Consider the following 21,267-nt stretch of genomic DNA (forward strand, 5'->3'; position numbering starts at 1 on the left):
TAATTATGCTCAGAAGCAGTTATTAGATCAAAGCATAGCATGTGGATGTGCGCTCCAGGTTTCACTCCCTCTTTTTTGGATATTAAATTTATTAAGACTGAAGTTTTTTTATGCCAGTCTTAATAAAAAAATAATAATAATACAAAGGTGTAAATTGCACCAGTTTTATTAAGAGGTGCATTTGGCATATCCTAGAGAGGTCCATGCACCAGAAACTGAAATCTGCACCAGGTGGCAGCCCTAAAAATGCTTAGAACTTAGTCTTCACTTACGCTTAATTGCTGGTGATATAATGACCCCCAAAGAGCTCTCTTTTAATATACTGGGAATGGAGAGTGTTAGAACCATTGTGGATGGCAGTAAAACAACTGACCGATTAAAGGTTTAGGACTTTTGGGTTCAGGTCTCATTTTTCTGCATCACAGCAAGATTCCTCTCAATTGTTGGAAGAATACACTTCTCAGACATCTAGTTTAGGCCTTGTGCACACACCCATAACCAAATTAGCGGATGCTTGAAAAATGAATAGCTTCCCTGTGCATTCTGTGTTTTTTTAGTTTTTTTTTTTTCGGTGCACTGATTGACAGGGCCAGGTATGATGAATTGATGTTTTTACTGCCTGTTCTTGTCAATCAAGTGGAGAGGGCGTGACAGTTGCAGAGAGAGCTGAGCCTACTTGTGTGATTTATTTCTAGGTTTGGGGTCCATTCACACGTCCATAGTGTATTGCGGATCTGCAATTCATCCGGCCGGCACCCCCATAGAACTATCTATTCTTGTCCGAATAGGACATGTTCTATTTTTTTCTGGAGCCGCGGACCGGAAGATCGGGGGCGCGCTCCGGAAATGCGGACAGCACACTGTGTATTGTCTGTAATGCATTATCAATGTCATTATTATATGTTTCCGTGTCACTGGGTACGTTTTCAAAAGGTAAAAAAGAACACAAATCTTAATAAATAAATTAAAATATAAAAAAAAAATAACATTTCTGAAACCTGAACTACAATTTCATAAAACGTAGTCATTTTTCCATTTATATTAAAAGCACAATGCAAAGAAAATCTTTGGGTTACTGAAAGTCAGGCTTCAAGTGATGTGATGCGAAACATCTGAATGTACACTAGTTTTGTTTAAATCCAGTTTAATAGTCTTTAAAAGACTGTTGCCCATCTAAGATGTCTGATTCTGTGGCTATGCTGATGTTGAAATGCATCGTTCTCTCAGACTTCCTCCTGAGACATATGGTAGTCCTTCCCCTGCTCCTGGGCCACCGGCAATCCTTGCATTGTAATATCCTGATCATCCTGATCTTCTTCAGGAAGGTTGTCTTCTTTAGGTTTGATAAGCTGCTGTGGATTGTGCTCCTCAGGTGGATCCTGTTAAAATTTAAAGCAAAAACATAAATGTTGTGGCAGATGGGCTCCTACTGTATATAAACATACTTGAATATGAGTTAAAGACAATCTCTTACCTTTCTAATTTTCTTCCTAAGTTTTGATTTCCTCACTAAATAAGACAAAAACAGGTTAACCATAGTAATGTATGTTATCATATTCATAAACGTCATGAGGATATAAGTTAAGCAGTATATAAAGATGAGTAGATATTCATCATGTGGCTAAAGTACATATGCATCTTTCCTAACCATTCTACGTGGCTCAAGATATCTCAGATGATTTGAGATACCTCGAGCCAAGAGTGCAAGATGACTAGCAAGATAATGAGCACCAGATGAGCGCGAGATGACTAGTATCGTGAGTGGCGCAAAAGGTTTTTTCTTTTAAAAATGTTCATCTTGCAGTGTTTATCTCTGGATATCTCAAGCCAAATAGAAAAGTAAGGAAGAACACAACTGTAATAACAGGGTGGTATGTGGTTTATTAAATGCAAAGAAAATATGAAGTTGACTTAGTGATGTTGTGAAGGTATCTGTTTGTTATTAAATGAGTAAAATTTGGCTAAGATTGTCCAGGAATAGTTGGTTTTGACTTCCTCTTGATTAGTTAGAGCTCGGTCCATACAACCACTGGGCAATAATGCCCTACATGTATGGCATTACGCATTAAAAAGTTAAAATGGTTTAATAAAACTGGCCTTAGGTATGAGATAATGTAGCTGTCAGATGAACATTCAGTCTGACATGAATAGACCTTTTCACCTTCTTTACGCAGTTTTTGCGCTATGATGGTATTTCTACTTACCAAAGATTACGACAGGCAACACGATTGCTACAAAGACTCCCACAAAGACCACGATATAGATCCAAGCATTAGACTGATTAGTTGGTGGCCTAGGTCCTTAAAACGGAAGAAACATGTATATGTATATAGAAAAATGCTAAAGCAGTACAATACTCTACAAAAATGTGAAAGTTGCAACCTCCTTCAGATCCTTTATTATTTTTCTACTGAAGCTTCAGAAGCCAGAATAGGGTGATACCTTGGCCTCACCACTAGTCTTAGTCTCTGGCAAAATATTTAATAATTAGCTGCATTTATTTTAAAATATATTTGCTGAACTCTGACTGTAGAACATTAAAATAAGCACAAAAGTCAAAAGCTGGTTATGCTGTTAAAGCAGAGATTGGTGTATCTCTACAAAGGCCCTCTTCACAGTTTGAGAAGCACTGCTGTAGAATACATATGGTTCTGTGCACGTGGTTGCATTATGTAGTGTGAAGGTTTGGATTATTGTACCTTTTCCTATAAAACCATGAAAACTTTTTCCAAAGAACACCTATGACAAGAAACACTTAAAATTGTGGCAATAAATATCCAGTTCATGCGTGGAATTATGATATGGCCTTAGATTTCTAGTACATTAATCATACATTGCATTTTTTTTATATTTGTAGACATGACTCCCTATAAGTCAGGGGCTCATCTATTTGTCTTAAATGTTTTTTTCTGGACTTTTATATTGATGGTTTATCCAGACTGACGGGTGTCCGACTTCCAGCACCCCTGCTGATCCGCTGTTTTTCAGTAGCTCAGTGCTGGGAATAGGCAACAGAACTACACAGCTCCATTCAGGCTTAGACTGGCCAACATGGGAGCAGTTGACTCATGGGAGCTTCTGAGTCAGGGTGGTCCCCTAGTCCCCATTCCCCCGGTGGCACATTGGACAGTACATTGACTTTACTACATATAGGAATCATACACTCTTTCGCTCTATGTGTCTATATAAACTTTGTCGATTATTTAACAAACTACACTTGTAGGTAGCTGAGATAATTTATTGGGATAGAGGCAAGCCAGCCAGTATCCTCTTTCACTAGGGACTCACCTTCTAAATTTCACTGCAGGGGTCCCATCATCAGCCATCCTGCAGGTACTTGCTGATGCCGACTGCTGTGTGAGTATGTGTTCCTGGTTTATGGAGCATGTTACTGCACCACTGCTCCCATTCACTTCAATGGGAGCATCCCTGCAGTAACTAGCTTCATCATCTACATAGTGGACGGAGATGTGTAGTTTCATTGTTGACTTTTGGTGCCAGAGCTACCTAAAAACTGCAGATTTGTCAGGGTTTCCGAGAGTCGGACCACCGCCGATCACACATTGATAAATTGTCCTGAGGACCGGCCATGAATATGAAGGTCCTAGAAAATCCCTTTAAGGGCCTCTTTCACTGGCTAATTATGGTATAAATAAATTATTTTGTCAAGCAAATGTGACCAATCATTGTCGAGTGTAAACATGTGCAGCTATCGCACGATCAGCCAAAATTCAAACATTTGTCATTGCCTAAATCTTATATGATGACGTGAAAATGATCATTTGTCGGAGTGATATCCCTCATGTAAACCTGATTCTGCATGCTAGCCATTAGCAGTCAAAACAGGAGGAAAATGATGAAAAACATATTATTGTTACATATCGATGCATGTCTTTCAAACCTTGCTATTATCATCAATTGTTTTTACAAATATGTGTTCACATATAATAAGACCTTTGCACTAGAACGAGAAGATAATAACAGACCCATGTCAATGACTGACCACTGCCAGCACGAAGAAATGGTGATAATCATTGTAATTACTGTCAGGGTTCAAACAATTCTTTCTGTTGAGTCGTAGATAAAGTAGGGAAGGAATAACAATCCTGTATTTTGATGTCAAGAAATGTAGAATTCTACTGATGCAAGGTTTGGAACCCAAGGTCCTTTACCCTGCTAGTGCTGAATATTGGGGAATATAGCCATTGTTGGTATATGTATATTTTCCATTTAGATAAATGAACATATTTGTGTTTATCTTTACCATTTTTGAGATCTCTTCTGAAAGGGGTTGTGAAAGAATGGGGGGGGGGGGGGTAAACCCCCACTTGGCCAGACCTGTAAGGGAAAGATGACCTGCTTCCAAGGCCTGGCTTTCCGTTCCTTCTCCTCCAGGCCTGTGATGTTCCACTGGGCTCCATCAATGTCAACATATGGTTTGACATCACTGCCGCCAATCACTGGTTGCAGTGAAGACAAATGGTCATATGACTCAAGGGTATACAGGTCCTTTTAAAAAAATTAGCATATTGTGATAAAGTTCATTATTTTCTGTAATGTACTGATAAACATTAGACTTTCATATATTTTAGATTCATTACACACCAACTGAAGGAGTTCAAGCCTTTTATTGTTGTAATATTGATGATTTTGGCATACAGCTCATGAAAAACCAAAATTCCTATCTCAAAAAATTAGCATATCATGAAAAAGGTTCTCTAAACGAGCTATTAACCTAATCATCTGAATCAACTAATTAACTCTAAACACCTGCAAAAGATTCCTGAGGCTTTTAAAAACTCCCAGCCTGGTTCATTACTCCAAACGGCAATCATGGGTCAGACTGCCGACCTGACTGCTGTCCAGAAGGCCATCATTGACCCCTCAAGCAAGAGGGTAAGACACAGAAAGACATGTCTGAAGGAATAGGCTGTTCCCAGAGTGCTGTATCAAGGCCCCTCAGTGGGAAGTCTGTAGGAAGGAAAAAGTGTGGCAGAAAACGCTGCACAACGAGAAGAGGTGACCGGACCCTGAGGAAGATTGTGGAGAAGGACCGATTCCAGACCTTGGGGGAGCTGCGGAAGCAGTGGACTGAGTCTGGAGTAGAAACATCCAGAGCCCCCGTGTACAGGCGTGTGGAGGAAATGGGCTACAGGTGCCGCATTCCCCAGGTCAAGCCACTTTTGAACCAGAAACAGCGGCAGAAGAGCCTGACCTGGGCTACAGAGAAGCAGCACTGGACTGTTGCTTAGTGGTCCAAAGTACTTTTTTCGGATGAAAGCAAATTTTGCATGTCATTCGGAAATCAAGGTGCCAGAGTCTGGAGGAAGACTGGGGAGAGGGAAATGCCAAAATGCCTGAAGTCCAGTGTCCAGTCCCCACAGTCAGTGATGGTCTGGGGTGCCATGTCAGCTGCTGGTGTTGGTCCACTGTGTTTTATCAAGGGCAGGGTCAATGCAGCCGCTATCAGGAGATTTTGGAGCACTTCATGCTTCCATCTGCTTAAAAGCTTTATGGAGATGAAGATTTCATTTTTCAGCACGACCTGGCACCTGCTCACAGTGCCAAAACCACTGGTAAATGGTTTACTGACCATGGTATTACTGGGCTCAATTGACCTGCCAACTCTCCTGACCTGAACCCCATAGAGAATCTGTGGGATATTGGGAAGAGAAAGTTGAGAGACGCAAGACCCAACACTCTGGATGAGCTTAAGGCCGCTTTTGAAGCATCCTGGGCCTCCATAACACCTCAGCAGTGCCACAGGCTGATTGCCTCATGCCACGCCGCAGTGAAGCATCCTGGGCCTACATAACACCTCAGCAGTGCCACAGGCTGATCGCCTCCATGCCACGCCGCATTGAAGCAGTCATTTCTGCAAAAGGATTCCCGACCAAGTATTGAGTGCATAACTGAACATAATTATTTGAAGGTTGACTTTTTTTGTATTAAAAACACTTTTCTTTTATTGGTCGGATGAAATATGCTAATTTTTTTAGATAGGAAATTTTGGTTTTTATGAGCTGTGGCCAAAATCATCAATATTAAAACAATAAAAGGCTTGAACTACTTCAGTTGGTGTGTAATGAATCTAAAATATATGAAAGTCTAATGTTTATCAGTACATTACAGAAAATAATGAACTTTATCACAATATGCTAAATTTTTTAGAAGGACCTGTATGGTCTTAATCACATTATTGGCAATGGTGGTCAAACCGGATGTTGACATCAAGGGATCCCAGGGGAGCATCGTAGGCTTGGAGGAGACAGAGCGGGGAGCTAGCGCTGGCAAGCAGGTAAGTCATTCTTCCTTTACAGGTCTGGCCAGCTCAATTCTTGTACAACTTCTGAAAATTCAGAGGCTTTGTGATTGAGGTATGGGGATATACTTTGAAAAGGAGACTTACTGAATTAAAAGAGGCTTCAGCCATTGGTAAGTGGGATATCATTTGATTTGCTTTCTAGGATACAGTCTTTATAATAAGCTATAAGGCAATTTGACATTTTATATTGCCATGTCCTTAACTGTTGAGCTTTGCTGGTGACTCATTTTTAGTTCATTTCACTGAGCAGATTGAGGAAATACTGTATACAGTATCTAAAAATGTCATCCCTTTGTGGGGAATGGGGATAATAACTCACCACACTTAAGATCAGTAGTAGGAGTTCCTGGCTGTATTGTCACCTCTTCTTCACCACACCTAAAAGCAGAAAAACGTATTAGGCAAAAGTTGACTTTTGCATGTAGGTAAGCAATTAAACAGTTGTGGTAAATAATGTGCACCTACAGTACATTCAGAAAGTCTTCAGACCCTTTCACTTTTACCACATTTGATTCTTTTTGTGTTAAAATTAAAACAATACAAGTTTTCCCCCATCAGTCTGCACTCAATTAATCATAATGACAAAGTAAAAACAGAATTTTAGACATTTTTGCAAATGTATTAAAAAGAAAAAAAACTGAAATTTCACAAGAACACATCTATTCAGAGTTCAGACCCTTTGCTAGAAATTTAGCTCTACTGGCCCCATTTCTCTTGATCATCTTTGAGGTGTTTCTACATCTTGATTTGGAGCCCACCTGTGTTAAATCTGCTTGATTGGACATGACTTGGAAAAAAACACCCTTGTCTATATAAGGTCTCACAGCTGACAATGCATATCAGAGCAAAAAACAAGCCTTGAGTAGGAAACAATTGCATGTAGAACTCAGACAGGATTGTGTGAGACACATAACTGGAGAAGGATACCAAAAAATATCTGCTGCACAGAAAGTTCCCGAGAACACACTGGCCTCCATAATTCTAAAATGGAAGACATTTTGAACAACAGGACTCTTCCTAAAGCTGGCCTCCTCACCAAACTAAGTACCTGGGGGAGAAGGGCTTTGGTAAGAGGTGACCATGAACCCAATGGAGATTTTCTTGATGAAAACTTAAAGGGATTCGGTCATGACATTTTAGGCCTATAACTTAAACATATGGCCAGGTCCATACTAATAACCTGAATCCGAAACTGTCCTCATTAAATCTGCCTGTGGCTCTATTAGCAAATAAAACTGTTTTTTGTAACCTGTCATTCACCTACCTAAGGTGCCCAAGGGGACGTCGCCTCATACAGTGTGCCCGGCTGCACCCATCTCCGTCTGGTGCCCAGCGCCGCCTTCTCATTTGAAATCGCCCCCTCCCTGTCGAGCGGCATGTGCCTGCCGCTCGATTCAAAGGGGGAGCATGGGCGTCTATTCTAGCAATCAGCGTGGGCTCCAGCGGTTGGACGCTAGTTGATTAGACACTTATCTCCTCTTCTGTGAATAGGGCATACATTATCATGGAACAACCCCTTTTAGAACCGTTATCTTGTTTCTTACCGAAAAAATCAATTCAAATGAATAAAAGCCATGATGTAAGTGGATATTCATGTTAGCGGGAAGCATGCAAAACAAATTAAAAATGTCACAAGTCTTTAAAGTGGAAACTTGTCACTGTTTATTGGCAGCTCATAGTTATCATACTGTACATTGGGGCTCATAGTAGCTTTAGCAGAGCAGAAACAGCTCCCATGTTGGTCACTGAGCTCAGTATTACCAATTCCAGTTTTAATGGATCTATGGAGACTGCATAGCTGCACATGTGAATGTTTCCAATGATTCATTGGGTAGAGCACATTTCTATTAGGGCTGCAGCTAACGATTACCGGTATATAAATAATACTTTAGTTGTCGATAATGTCAACGATTAATTGGGAAAAAACACAAAAATGACAAAAAAAGGGGTTTATATGATTTTACTTGAAACATTATGTTCAAAAGCCATATTAAAACAAATTTAGGAGTTACATAATTATACAAATTTTGCATTACAATGTAAAAAAGTCAACATATCCACATGGTCAGGGCTGAGGCTAGCTCTCTTCTTACACACTATGTTGCCTGTAGCAGATCTGTGGATGACCCAGGATTTCAATAGCATCAATTATTGGGCCTCATTTATGAAAACTGTCTAGAAGAAAACTGTTGTCCATAAAAGTCCATATGGGCTCAGCTTTTGTTTCTTAAAACTACTCTGGTAATATGAAAGCATTGCTGTGATTGCTTGCAAAGGGCAACAAAAACTGTTTTTCTTTTAGACTATTAGATAAATCTGCCTTAACAATCCCAGAAGTGCCTCTGACCAGCAAGATCATTATCTGCATGAGCTGTAACATCTTCTTCAATATATCCTCATTATACCCCCATGTACTGACTACAAAGAAAAGGATTGATTAAAAGGGTTCTCTGGTGCCACAATAACATTTTTATCTGCCCAGAGAACTGCATACACTGCATATTGTTGTCATATATATTAGTCTTCACTTCATCACTTCCCTTCCCTGTCCTCAGCATCACTGCATCCTGGCAGGATGTTCGCGTGGGTTACTTCCTTCCTGCTTTATCAGCTTTCTGCTGGGTTTCCTAACCAAACCTAAAATGCTATGCTAGGTTTCTCAGGCTTGCTATGCCTGCTGCACTGTTGCCTCTGCAGTAGTCATGCCCACTACACCTGCCCTCTTCATGTGAGTTAGGTCATGCCAGCCCTATAAAACATTGCAGAGTAAAACCCAGCAGTAAGCTGATGCAAACATCCTGCCAGGATGCAGTGATGCTGAGAACAGGGGAAGGAAAGCGCTAATGTAAAAACAGGTGTATGAAGTAAAAATATTTTTGGGGGGTACTTTTGACTCTTGAGATAGAAATATTCAATATGGCAGCCTTGATGACATGCGCCATAAACCTACCAGGCCTATCACAGGTATATTCCAGGTGGCAGTGCTGCATTGGACTATACTGAATTTACCATATACTACTATATTAGATCACAGTGATATATAGGAGGAGCAAGGAAAACATTTTTAAAAATATAAAACATAAAAAAATATACAAATTACCCCTCATTAAAAAAAATATATATATATGCACCTCTATGTTCCAAAGGGTCATGGCCATGGCCATGGTGGTGACTCCTGAACCGCTTGCTGTTGCCTGCAGTTTGGTTGCTTGTTCAATCACAGGTGAGGGCCGCTAGTTTGTTGCCTCACTTGTGGTTGCCGCTGGCAATATTAGCTATGTGGCAGTAGAGCTGCTGGAGCTGGTTGCTAGGCTGCTTGCTGTCATAGCAGGCAGTTGTCTCTGGCAACTAGTGTGATAGGTGTGCACTTTCCATGTCTGGTGTGCATGGGGTTTGTTTATGTGTGTGTATTCCCCTTTAAGTTGCTGTCTTCCCTTCCCTGGTGTTGGAAGGGTTAACTTCCTTCCTAGTGTGTGTGCACTGGGTGTGTCTGTGTGGGTGTGGCTACTTGGGCCTATATAGCCTCTGCTGAGAGCAGTAGTCAGAGGGGTACTTCAGCCATGGTCTGCTGGAGTCATCCTCCTACTTTATACCATCTGCCAGTGAGGGCCACCCTTGTGGTCATAGATGTATAAATGTTTTATGTGATGTTTAGTTGAGGTTGTTTTCCTTTTCATATTTTATGCACCTATGGATCTGGGTTCCTGTGTGTTTGTGTATGTGCTGTGTCCATTTAAGTTTGGGTGTGGACACTAGTTTGTATTGCACGGGATCCAGTCAGTGTGTCTGTGGCAGGTAGGTGTGGAAGTTCTTTTCATCCTCCTGCCATATCTATAGGCTGTTCATGGTCCTATCCCCTTGCAGCTTGGCCACTTTAGACTCCTGTTTCTCCGCGTCCAGGAGGAACGGGCTGTCTACCCAGCTCCTAGCCCAGGGATCTGCGGAGGGTGAGTAGGGATCCGAGGTTCCTGAGCATGAGCCCTCCTACCTTCAAGGTCGGCTCATGTAGCTAGGAGTCAGGGTCAGATTAGGGAAGCTCTAGGAGGTGACCTGCTCCCTAATTCTCTGGTCCTGACCAAGTAGCGACCTACCATCTTCGGGCCTCGCACGGCTGAGGGTTTTCCCCATCCTCAGCCGTGACACAGAGCTACTAAAATATAAATGTAAATTACTCCTTATGGAGAACGAAGTAACAGAAAAAAATAATCAAAATGTCCGATTTGCCATTTTTAGTAGTGGAAGTAGTGGAAAAAGTCATACAGAAACCAAAATGTTATAAATAAATCCTGTAGATTACCCTGAAAAAATGAGCCCTAACTCAGCTCCTTAGATAGACATAGATAAAAGTTATGGGGGGTCAGAATATGGCGATGCAAAAAATAAAAAAATAAATAATATTTTTTTCCCAAACTATATAAATGTGGTATTGCTGTAATCGAACTGACCCAGAGAATGAAGGGAATGCCATAAAAACAAAACCCATAAAATTATAGCACACTTGAATTTTTTCCACCCCATTTGGAATTTTTTTCCAGCTTTCTACTTTATAACGTATCCAATTGCAATATAAAAAGTTGACATTAGAAAGTGCAACTTGTGAATTGAAAAATAAAAAAACTATGGCTCTGGGAAGGTTAAAATTAGCAAGGTGTATAGACTATGGTAAATGTTTTTTTAGTTGCTTATACAGTGTCAACCTTTTCGACAGGCCTGTACAGAATTTGTCACCATTCTCATAGTCCCTGTCCTCAATTAGTCCCGCAATCTAATTTCCCTGTCTGAGACATGCTGAAGGGCCAGGTTCATAGCAAGTCCATTAACCTATCAGGATTGTAATCGACGGATATTTTATGAACCCTAGCTGTGAAAGGGAGAAGTTATTTTCTTTCAAAGCAATCGATGTGCTGTGCACATTTTACGTGGCTTTATAGAAGAATTACCAGATATTATGTATTATGTTGAAGCAGATTGGGGCTTTCTCCACATAAAACACATTTATATCACTGCTGCCTGTTTTCACAACACTTTGCAATTAAACAGCTATCTCGACTGCGTTCTTCAAAGTCGCTTTTCCCTGCAGCCATGAGATTTTATTAATAAACAGAATGGAAACGGCACATTTATAATTTATATTCATTATGGCAGTTTCCACTTAACAAATAAATGAAATGACAGGGTGACATTAAAGGAAAACGAAACCTACAAACAATATTTTGATATGTCATAAAACAGAACACGCTCATTTGCCTGTCATCGCCTTTATTTTGAGAAAATCTCTGTATACTCAAGCGGAACAGGAACATTTCTTCAGTACACATGCCATGTAGAAGTTAGTGCTGCACCCGTAAGGCTACATGACAACTTTGCCCTTGACATGTGTTGCATGACCAAGGATTATACTACAACACAAGTAATCGCAACTAATATACGTAAATGGGTTTAGTTGCGACTAGGGATGAGCGACCCCTGGATGTTCAGGTTCGCCAGGTTCGGCCGAACTTCGGGTCAAAGTTCAGGTTCGGGACCCGAATTTGACTCGAACTCGAACCCCAATGAAGACAATGGGGACCCGAACTTTGGTGCACTAAAATGGCCGTAAAATAGTCATAGTAAGGCCTCTTGCACACAATCTTGTTTTGGTTCCGCATCCGAGCCGCATTTTTTGCGGCTCGGGTGCGGACCCATTCACTTCAATGCTCCGTTCCGTGACCCCACAAACATTATAGATCATGGCATTTGTATAATGGTCCGTCTGTTCCGTTCTGCAAATACACGGCACGTTCGTATGCACGAGGCCTAAGGGCTAGAGGACTGCAAAAGGAAGCAAAATGGGGGTAAGAGCAGGATAATTGCCTTGCAAACAAATGTGGATAGGGAAATTACTTAAACAAACATAGAATAGAAAAAATTTTAAAAATAATAATCTTGAACTAGAAGGCGTAGGTCAAAGTGGAGTAGGAGGTTGAGAAGGTGGTGGAAGCGGCGGTGGAGAAGTAGGAGATAGCCAAGAGTGGGTTTTTTTTGTTTTTTTTTATAAACTTGGGAAGGCCCCAAAACATTGGGAAATGGAAAAGAGAAAATGCAAAGAGAAAGTGCGCTGGAGTATAACAATGGCTGGGTGCGGCCAGTATACTTGTCTATTCAGCACAAGGCACGGTCAAGTCCTGTGGGATCCATGCCTGGTTCATTTTAATGAAGGCGGCTGCACTTGTCTGTGATAACTGCCCCCCCCCCTCCCCGCCCGTGCTAAACATTTGTTCGGACAATACACTGTCCGCAGGGCAGGCCAGCACCTCCAAGGCGTAAAGGCCAAGCTCAGGCAATATGCCCAATTTGGAGATCCAGAAGTTGAATGGGGCAGACCCATCAGTCAGTACTTGTAGGCGTGTGCGCACATACTGTTCCACCATGTTGCTGAAATGCAACAGGAGCTCCACCAACACCAGCAGTACCACGACCAGGGCCACGTCCTTTATTTGATGCTCTCCTCTTTCTTTGAGGTCACTCACTGAACGAACAGTGGGTGACCGAATTGCTGTCACGATGGGGAGTGGGGGAAACCCTCCACCGTGCGGTGGCAAAGGGTAAAAGGGGATCAGCCTGGCCAAAAGGAGAAATAAGGGAGCAGGTCACCTCCTACAGCGTCCCTAATCCTCTCCCTGACTCCTCACCGTATGAGCGGACCCCGAAGGTAGGACGACTCATACTCAGGATACCTAGAAACCCTTAGCAAGGAGCAGGGAAGAGACGACCTGTTCATCCCAGTCATGGAGGAGCAGGAGTCTCTATCTGAGGCCAGGCTGCAAGGAGAGGGGAACACATACAGCACATGGAGATGGCAGGTAAGCGAAACCAATAACACACTTACCTGCCACAGACACACTGACTGGAACCCGTGCACTAGTGCTGCTGTCCACACCAACATTAAAGGACACAGCACACACCACAAACCACACAGGAACCCAGGACATCCATAGCTGCAACAAACATGAGACAGGGGAATATCTAGCACACATGCTGGACACCAAACACCACCAGACATGTAACACCAAATTAGACATACAAACACCCTGAACCTAACCCACTCCATACAAATAAGGACAGGAAGGGAAGGAGACACCGGGATGACATTAATGACCACAAGGGTGGCCCTCACTGGACAGATGGAACACCCTGGACTGGAGCAGCGCTCCAGCACCAACGACAGCTGAAGTACAACTGACTCCAGCCAGGGAGCCACAGGGGATAAAACCCCAGTGACCACACCCAGTCAGGGAGTTAACCCTTACAGCACCTGACAGAGCGAGGCTACAACTTATAGGGGAAGTGCACACACAAGCATGCCAAACCACACATTACCACTGGTAATAGCATGCGTGGCAATCACCTAGAAGGCCGAGACACTGCCACTGCATGCTCTCACAGCAACACGTTGTCGCAGGCAAAAGCAAGTGTGGTAACAGTGTCACAGCGCAAATCAAAGGCCGTGACAACTGCAGAGAGATACTGATATGATATATAATACTGTAGCTAGGTTGCTATCTCTCTGAAGTTCGTCCCTGTGACGTTTCTTTTGGATATTTATGCACATACTAGCTTTGCCTTCTATGTGATCAACATTATCATATGATGTGAGGGTGGCCAGCCCCTATTAGGTATGCATTGATGGCTCACAGTACCTGTGTGTGGGCACACTTCTCTCCTGTAAGCATATTTGTTCCTCCTTTACCCCTTCCCTCACCTAGCTACTGTATAAAAATGCCTCTTGGAGATCCCTCCTTTCTTTCTATGTAGGCTGGGAAGTATTTTTGCACACGATGATGTGGATCCCCGAGACCTGGGGCGGCTCACTGTGCTGTGACACGCCCCTCTCTGGTGATTGGCCACTTCAGTCAAGTCTCCCTCCTAAGCACACCCTAGTCCCTACTTATACAGCGGAGGTGGGCGGGCGCGCACGGCCATACTAGCGCCGGTGCTGCTGCACTACTCTCAATGCAGCATCAATCGTCAACTCTCTATGTCTTCTAGACTATTTACACTACCTCTATTATTTATGAGCTCCTGATGAACGGTCAGTCACAGGACTAAAAGAAACGCGTCGAGCAGGGGGTATGATTATTAGCCAGACTTAGAGCATAGAGGTAGCTAGTGTCCCGTGAGATCATGGAATCTAATACAGTACATGGGTCTCATCCGATGCTTTAGTGACGCTAGCCATCTAATACTAGGATGACAGCCCTGTGACTGGACACAATTAGAGTCCTAGCTTGATTACTGTTACCGCATTGGAGGTGAGGTTTTGTTACTCTGGATCAGCTCTGGCTCACTGGACATAGTACAAACAGCCAGCTGACTGTCCACTTAAACTGTGGGGGTTGGAGAATCCCCCCCATCTGATACACACTCACCAGAGCCTTTTATATTAATTTCAATCACGGGACTAATATATTTTAACCAGAAATATACATTATTATTTTTTTTTACATTTTGTTGTTTTTACTTTTTAAATCGTCGATCCCTTTCAGTGAGTTAAAACTACATATAATTGAAATACAACATAATTTTTAATGTGTCCCAATCTTAAAAATATTCTATGAAGCACCTGTGGGGTCAAGCCGATCACTATAGCCCTAGGTGAATTCCTTGAAGTTTTTTAATTTTTTTTGGAAAGAAAACCAGAGTACGTTTTGGGAGTTTTACAGTGTACTGGTATCTCAGGGGACAGAACACCCAAGAACTGTTCCCGCGAAATCTGTCTTTTATTTTTTTATAAACAGAGGTAAAATGTTTCAGCTCAAATTTACCACTAAAATGAAGTACAATGTGTCATGAGAAAATAGTCTCAGAATGGCTTGGATAAGTAAAAGCGTTCCAAAGCTATTACCATATGAAGTGACACACATCAGATTTGCTAAATTAGACGGGGTCAAGAAAATTAAAAATGAAAAGGGTTAAATTTACTCAGTAAAAAAATTGATTTATTACATATGCTAGATAATAATATTACATAACTAAATTAATTATTGGCAATCTTCTGCCTAAAAGACCACATCGTTGTAGCTGTACACTTATCTATTGACATTTATATCACATAAAACTGTTCCAAACCAGGATCCAGGGTATATAAGTGGTTACTTACTTGCTCCAGTCTTTACATGGCTCAATCTCTGATTCTGTATCAGAATATGTCCCCACATTGCATGGTGAGCATTTGGTGTCAGAAACACTAGTAGCTGGAAAAATAAATACATAAGAGTGTAAAAAGCTTCCAAAATATGTAAAAAAAAATTAATAAATTAAAATGATTGCTATAACTTGTAAAATACCACTTCATAATCATGCCATCCCTAAATAACCAGACCACGCTTGTATACACTGTATGTAACTGTATACAATGTTAAATACTTCCGAGTCAAAAAGTAATAAAAAAAATTCACATGTTCACATCAGTGCTATTATTTCTGTTTTGCTCCGTAACAAAACAACAAAAATAACGGAAGTGACGGATTCGACACGTAACTGAAATAAACAGAGCCAAATAGGCCCCAATGACTATAGTGGGGTCTTTTAAGATTCCGTTCTGGAAAATGTTTGTACATGCAGGATTTTTTTCTCTGCTATTTTTGACAAACTCTGTCATCGACGCCCCGAACAGAGCCTCCAACGCATATGTGAACATGCGCTAACTAAGCGCTACATTTTAAAGGGGTTTTCCCATAGAACTGTGATCCCGAGTGGGCTGCTTTGGTGGACTCTGAATGGGATCCATGTAATGCTAGTTTTCAGAATCAGTTTCCATATTAAAAAGGGAGGTTTCGGTATTAAAGAGGTTATCTGTGATATTCACTGTGCCTGGATGACATGGTCAGGTGTAGTCACTATTAACACTGAGGTGTAATAAACATGCTACTTGGTCCAACAGAGAACAGCATAGAGAACATTTTTTACAGGATGCTTGATGCGCACCTCCGGTACCCAGTACAGCCGGCCACGTCTTACCTCTTTGCACAACTCCTTCTCCTGGACCACACACTTTGTTCAACACACATGTTTCGCAGGCTGCACTCGAGCAGTGCTTTCCTACTTGACATCTGCAGTTTGCATTTGTGGTTAGGTTTCCTTCGCTTATCTTCTCAAATCCAAGCTCTAATGTAGGAAAAGCAAGTCGGTTAGAAAACTATTGTACAGAGAGAAATAGCGGAAGAGCATAACCACTTAAGGACCACAGGTTGTTTATATCCCCCTAGTGACCAGGCCCTTTTTTACAAATCGGCACTTCACAACTTTAACGGTTTATTGCTCAGTCATGCAACTTGGCACCCAAATAAATTTTACCTCCTTTTCTTCTCAAAAATACAGCTTTCTTTTGGTGGTATTTGATTGCTGCTGACATTTTTTTGTTTTTCTGATATTAATCAAAATAGACCGCAATTTTCTCAAAAAATTTTGTATTTTTAACTTTTTCTGGCAAAATTGTTCAAATATAATTACATTTCTATACAAGTTTGTGTCAGAATTTATTGTGCTACATGTCTTTGATAAAAAAAATCCAATAAGTGTATATTTATTGGTTTGTGCAAAAGTTATAGCGTTTACAATCTATCGTACAAAAATGTGAATTTCCGCATTTTGAAGCAGCTCTGACTTTCTGAGCACCCGTCATGTTTCTTGAGGTGCTAGAATGCCAGGATAGTATAAATACCCCGCAAATGACCCCATTTTAGAAAGAAGACACCCCAAAGTATTCGCGGAGGGGCATGTGAGTTCATGTATGATTTAATTTTTTTTCACAAGTTAGCGGAAAATGACACTGAGGAAAAAAATAATATTAAAGTTTCCATTTCTGCTAACTTCTGGCAAAAAAATTTTTCTCTCCCACGGACTCACTATGCCCCTCAGTGAATACCTTGGGGTGTCTACTTTCCGAAATGGGGTCATTTGTGGGGTGTGTTTACTGTTCTGGCATTTTGGGCGGGGCTAAATTGTGAGCAACCCTGTAAAGCCTAAAGGTACTCGTTCGACTTTCGGCCCCTTTACGCACCTAGGCTGCAAAAAAGTGTCACACATGTGGTATCGCCGTACTCAGAAGAAGTAGGGAAATGTGTTTTGGGGTGCATTTTTACATATACCCATGCTGGGTGAGAGAACTATCTCTGTAAATTGACAACTTTGTATAAAAAAATGGAAAAAGTTGTCATTTACAGAGATATTTCTCACACACAGTATGGGTATATGTAAAAATACACCCCAAAATACATTGCCCTACTTCTCCCGAGTACGGGGATACCACATGTGTGACACTTTTTTGCAGCCTAAGTGCACAAAGGGGCCCAAATTCCAATGAGTACCTTTAGGATTTCACAGGGCACTTTTACGCATTTGGATTCCAAACTACTTCTCACGCTTTAGGGCCCCTAAAATGCCAGGGCAGTATAAATACCCAACAAGTGACCCCATTTTGGAAAGAAGACACCCCAAGGTATTCCGTGAGGGGTATGGTGAGTTCATGTAAGATTTAATTTTTTGTCACAAGTTAGTGGAATATGAGCATTTGTAAGAAAAAAACTAAACAAAAAATAAATAAATCAATTTCCGCTAACTTGTGCCCAAAAAAAAAAAAATCTTCTATGAACTCGCCATGCCCCTCACGGAATACCTTGGGGTGTCTTCTTTCCAAAATGGGGTCACTTGTGGGGTATTTATACTGCCCTGGCATTTTAGGGGCCTTAAAGTGTGAGAAGAAGTCTGGAATCCAAATGTCTAAAAATGCCCTCCTAAAAGGTACTCATTCGAATTTGGGCCCCTTTGCGCACCTAGGCTGCAAAAGTGTCACACATGTGGTATCGCCGTACTCAGGAGAAGTAGGGCAATGTGTTTTGGGGTGTATTTTCACACATACCCATCCTGTGTGTGAGAAATATCTCTGTAAATGACAACTTTTTTCCCTTTTTTTATACAAAGTTGTTAATTTACAGAGATATTTCTCTCACCCAGCATGGGTATATGTAAAAATACACCTCAAAACACATTGTCCTACTTCTTCTGAGTACGGCGATACCACATGTGCCACTTTTTTTCAGCCAAGATGCGCAAAGGGGCCCAAATTCGAATGAATACCTTTAGGATTTCACAGGGCATTTTTACGCATTTGGATTCCGTGAGGGGTATGCTGAGTTCATGTAAGATTTAATTTTTTGTCACAAGTTAGTGGAATATGAGACTTTGTAAGAAAAAAATAAAAAAAAATAAATAAATTTCCGCTAACAAGATCAGGCCTGATCGGGCGAACACTGCGTTTTTTGTAGAGCCTAAGGTGACCCTAATGTACTGATATAGATCTGATTGCGATCAGTCTTGATCACTTACAGATACTATATAGTACTAGTGCTGATTAGCGACAGCGATTATGCTAATCAGCAAATAATCAGTGACTGCGGTGCGGTGGGCTGGGCGCTAACTATCTGGCAGTGATAAGGGACCCTTAGGCCCCATTCACACGTCCGCAATTCTGTTACGCATTTTGCGGAACGGAATTGTGGAACAATTAATTTCTATGGGAACATAGAAATGACTTTGTCCCGCTCGGATCCAGAATTGCGGATCTGCACTTCCGGGTCCGTACTTCCGTTCCGCAAAATTATAGAACATGTCCTATTCTTGTCTGCAATTGCGGACAAGAAAAGGCATTTTCTATATAGTTCTGGCAATGTGCGGATCCGCAAAATGCGGAAAGCACATTGCCGGTGTCCGTGTTTTGCTACAGCGCTGGCAGGCTGTAGTTTAACTTCTCAGCTTCTGCGCGCGCTCATGCGAAATCTCGGGTCTCACGAGATGACGCCAATAGGCGTCGCTGAGACCTGAGAGAGCCGCCACACTGACGCCTATTGGCGTCATGTGTGCGGCAAACGGTTAAAGGGGTTCTCTGGGAATGTAAGCTTTTTATCTGACACCCGTAACTTCTCTCAGTAAATAGAAGATTCATATTTTCCTGTTCCGCCGCTCTGAATGCCACATGTTCACGTTCCGGTCCCCGGACTGTTTACATCTGGAGGTGCATGGGTATGGTCACATACTCTGCTGCAGTCAATAACTGGCTTCAGTAGTGTCGTGGCCACAAGCAACACATGACCACCTCCCATCTCCATAACAGATGACTACCCCCCATTTTCGGAGATAGCTAAGAACAGTTCTCAGTTATCTCCAGTAATCCAATAGAGAATAAATCCCAGCAGTCAGATCCCTACCGATCACATATTTTTTCCCTATCCTATCCTAGGCACAATCCATTTAGGATTCTTTAATTTCTGCAATGTATCTACAATAAAAAAAATGAAGCAACTTTGCAAACAGTCATAAATTTGTCAATTTACAGTAGCTCCTATACACTACAAATGATAAAAGTTAAAGTATATGCTTCAACCACTCATAGTATTGGGTCAACTATATTTTTGGCATTGGCACTTACTGTAAACAAGCACAAAAACAAAGTTGTCACCTGCCTAGGGTTAGAAATGAAGTGAAATATCTGAGATTGAATTCACAGCACTATTTCCTATATTACTACCCAATATGTCTGAACAAGCACCACAGGGAAAATGTAGCACAGAAGAGAAACAACAGATAGGTCACACGTACGTTCATTGCATTCTTTGTGCAGCAAACAGCTAGTTTCTCTGTGGTATTTATCCTGGTATTCGCCGGCAGAACAGGTGATGCACACGGTGTCATTTTGCTTTGTGCAGTCTCTCAACAACCACTTTCCTGTGAAGGATGGATTCAGGCATTAAAACACAGGAAAAATAACTAGCCTAATATACGAACTGAGAAAAATAGCAAATGAAGCTCTGAGACCAAACCTGTGCCCACAGGCAGGTCACTGAAGTTAAATTTGCAGAAGACAAAGTTCACGGAGACACTTGAAAAATCGTGTTCTAATCTATTCTTATTAGTTATGGACACATAAAGTCATACACAGGGAAGAAGGGCGCTAGAATACAAATAATAATGGTGCTCTTCTCCCAGTTTCATGCCACTCCCCCATCTCAAAAGAGAGGGACTTTAGGGTGGGTATCCCATGGCAGAAACCGCTGTGCTGTGGTATCTGCCGTGGGTTCTCGTGCGGGCCTGCTTTAGGTTTAGCTCCATCAAATGTGGCTCTGTGAAGGGTCCAAACGGTAACCGCACCAAGAATGGACCTGTACATTCTTGGCACTGTCTTGAAAACCACACGGCAAGAACCCTCAGCTGTATGAATACTTTTGAAGGACAGAAGCGTGGTGTAACTTTTGGACTAGTTGATACTTTTTGGTGCCAATAGAGAAGAAAAGTCTTGTATAAGTTCTTAAAGGAGTTATCTGCCTTAAAAGGAGTCTGTCACCAGGAAATTTACTGTGTTAAACCAAGCACAAGGCTTTGTAGGGCTAGCTCAGCTGAATACCCTTCACGTAGTGATCCGTTGTTTCATTCTGGAAAAAAGTACTTTTAATTCACGTGTAAATGAGCGATTAGCAGAAGTCACCAGCTCAGGCCAGGCAAGACTGTACAGGAACCACATGATGTGAGTACAGTACAACACACCCGCAGTCACATAGGAACTCACTGCATGGGGAGGGTATTTTTTATTGGAGTGCCTTTTTAATCAATATGGTTTTCAAAGGGGGAACCCTCAACCACCCGCTTACAAGCTGACACATTCCATAGAGAAGAATGACACTTTTCCAAGAAAAAAGCAGTTCCTTTTTTCTAAACCATGAACAATGTTACGCAATCTGTAAAAAAAAAATCAGATTTAAAATGTTAAAGGTTAGACTCTAATTCCACCAAATGACAGAATAAAGTTGGTTTGTTATTTTATTTTTAGCGACCCTATAAATACTGTGATCTGCTATTATTGGAGACGTAATTGTGTACAGTCGTGGCCAAAAGGTTTGAGAATTACATAA

At 41.6% G+C, this 21,267-nt stretch overlaps 1 protein-coding gene across 1 annotated transcript in view; it reads right to left on the bottom strand.

Moving 5' to 3' along the window:
- Positions 1–487: 487 nt before the first annotated feature.
- The window catches only part of CD40 (CD40 molecule), a 37,708-nt gene continuing 16,928 nt past the window's right edge, over positions 488–21,267 (bottom strand). Inside the window, exons 3-9 of the mRNA XM_044297866.1 lie at positions 19,961–20,086; positions 16,325–16,471; positions 15,465–15,558; positions 6,645–6,703; positions 2,205–2,300; positions 1,475–1,509; positions 488–1,379 (exon numbers count right to left, since the gene is read on the bottom strand). Of these exons, the coding sequence (XP_044153801.1) occupies positions 1,224–1,379; positions 1,475–1,509; positions 2,205–2,300; positions 6,645–6,703; positions 15,465–15,558; positions 16,325–16,471; positions 19,961–20,086 (713 nt within the window). The 3' untranslated portion in view covers positions 488–1,223. The remainder of the gene's footprint in view (positions 1,380–1,474; positions 1,510–2,204; positions 2,301–6,644; positions 6,704–15,464; positions 15,559–16,324; positions 16,472–19,960; positions 20,087–21,267) is intronic.

This window comes from Bufo gargarizans, chromosome 6 (assembly GCF_014858855.1).
Source record: "Bufo gargarizans isolate SCDJY-AF-19 chromosome 6, ASM1485885v1, whole genome shotgun sequence".
Classification (NCBI taxonomy): Eukaryota; Metazoa; Chordata; class Amphibia; order Anura; family Bufonidae; genus Bufo; species Bufo gargarizans.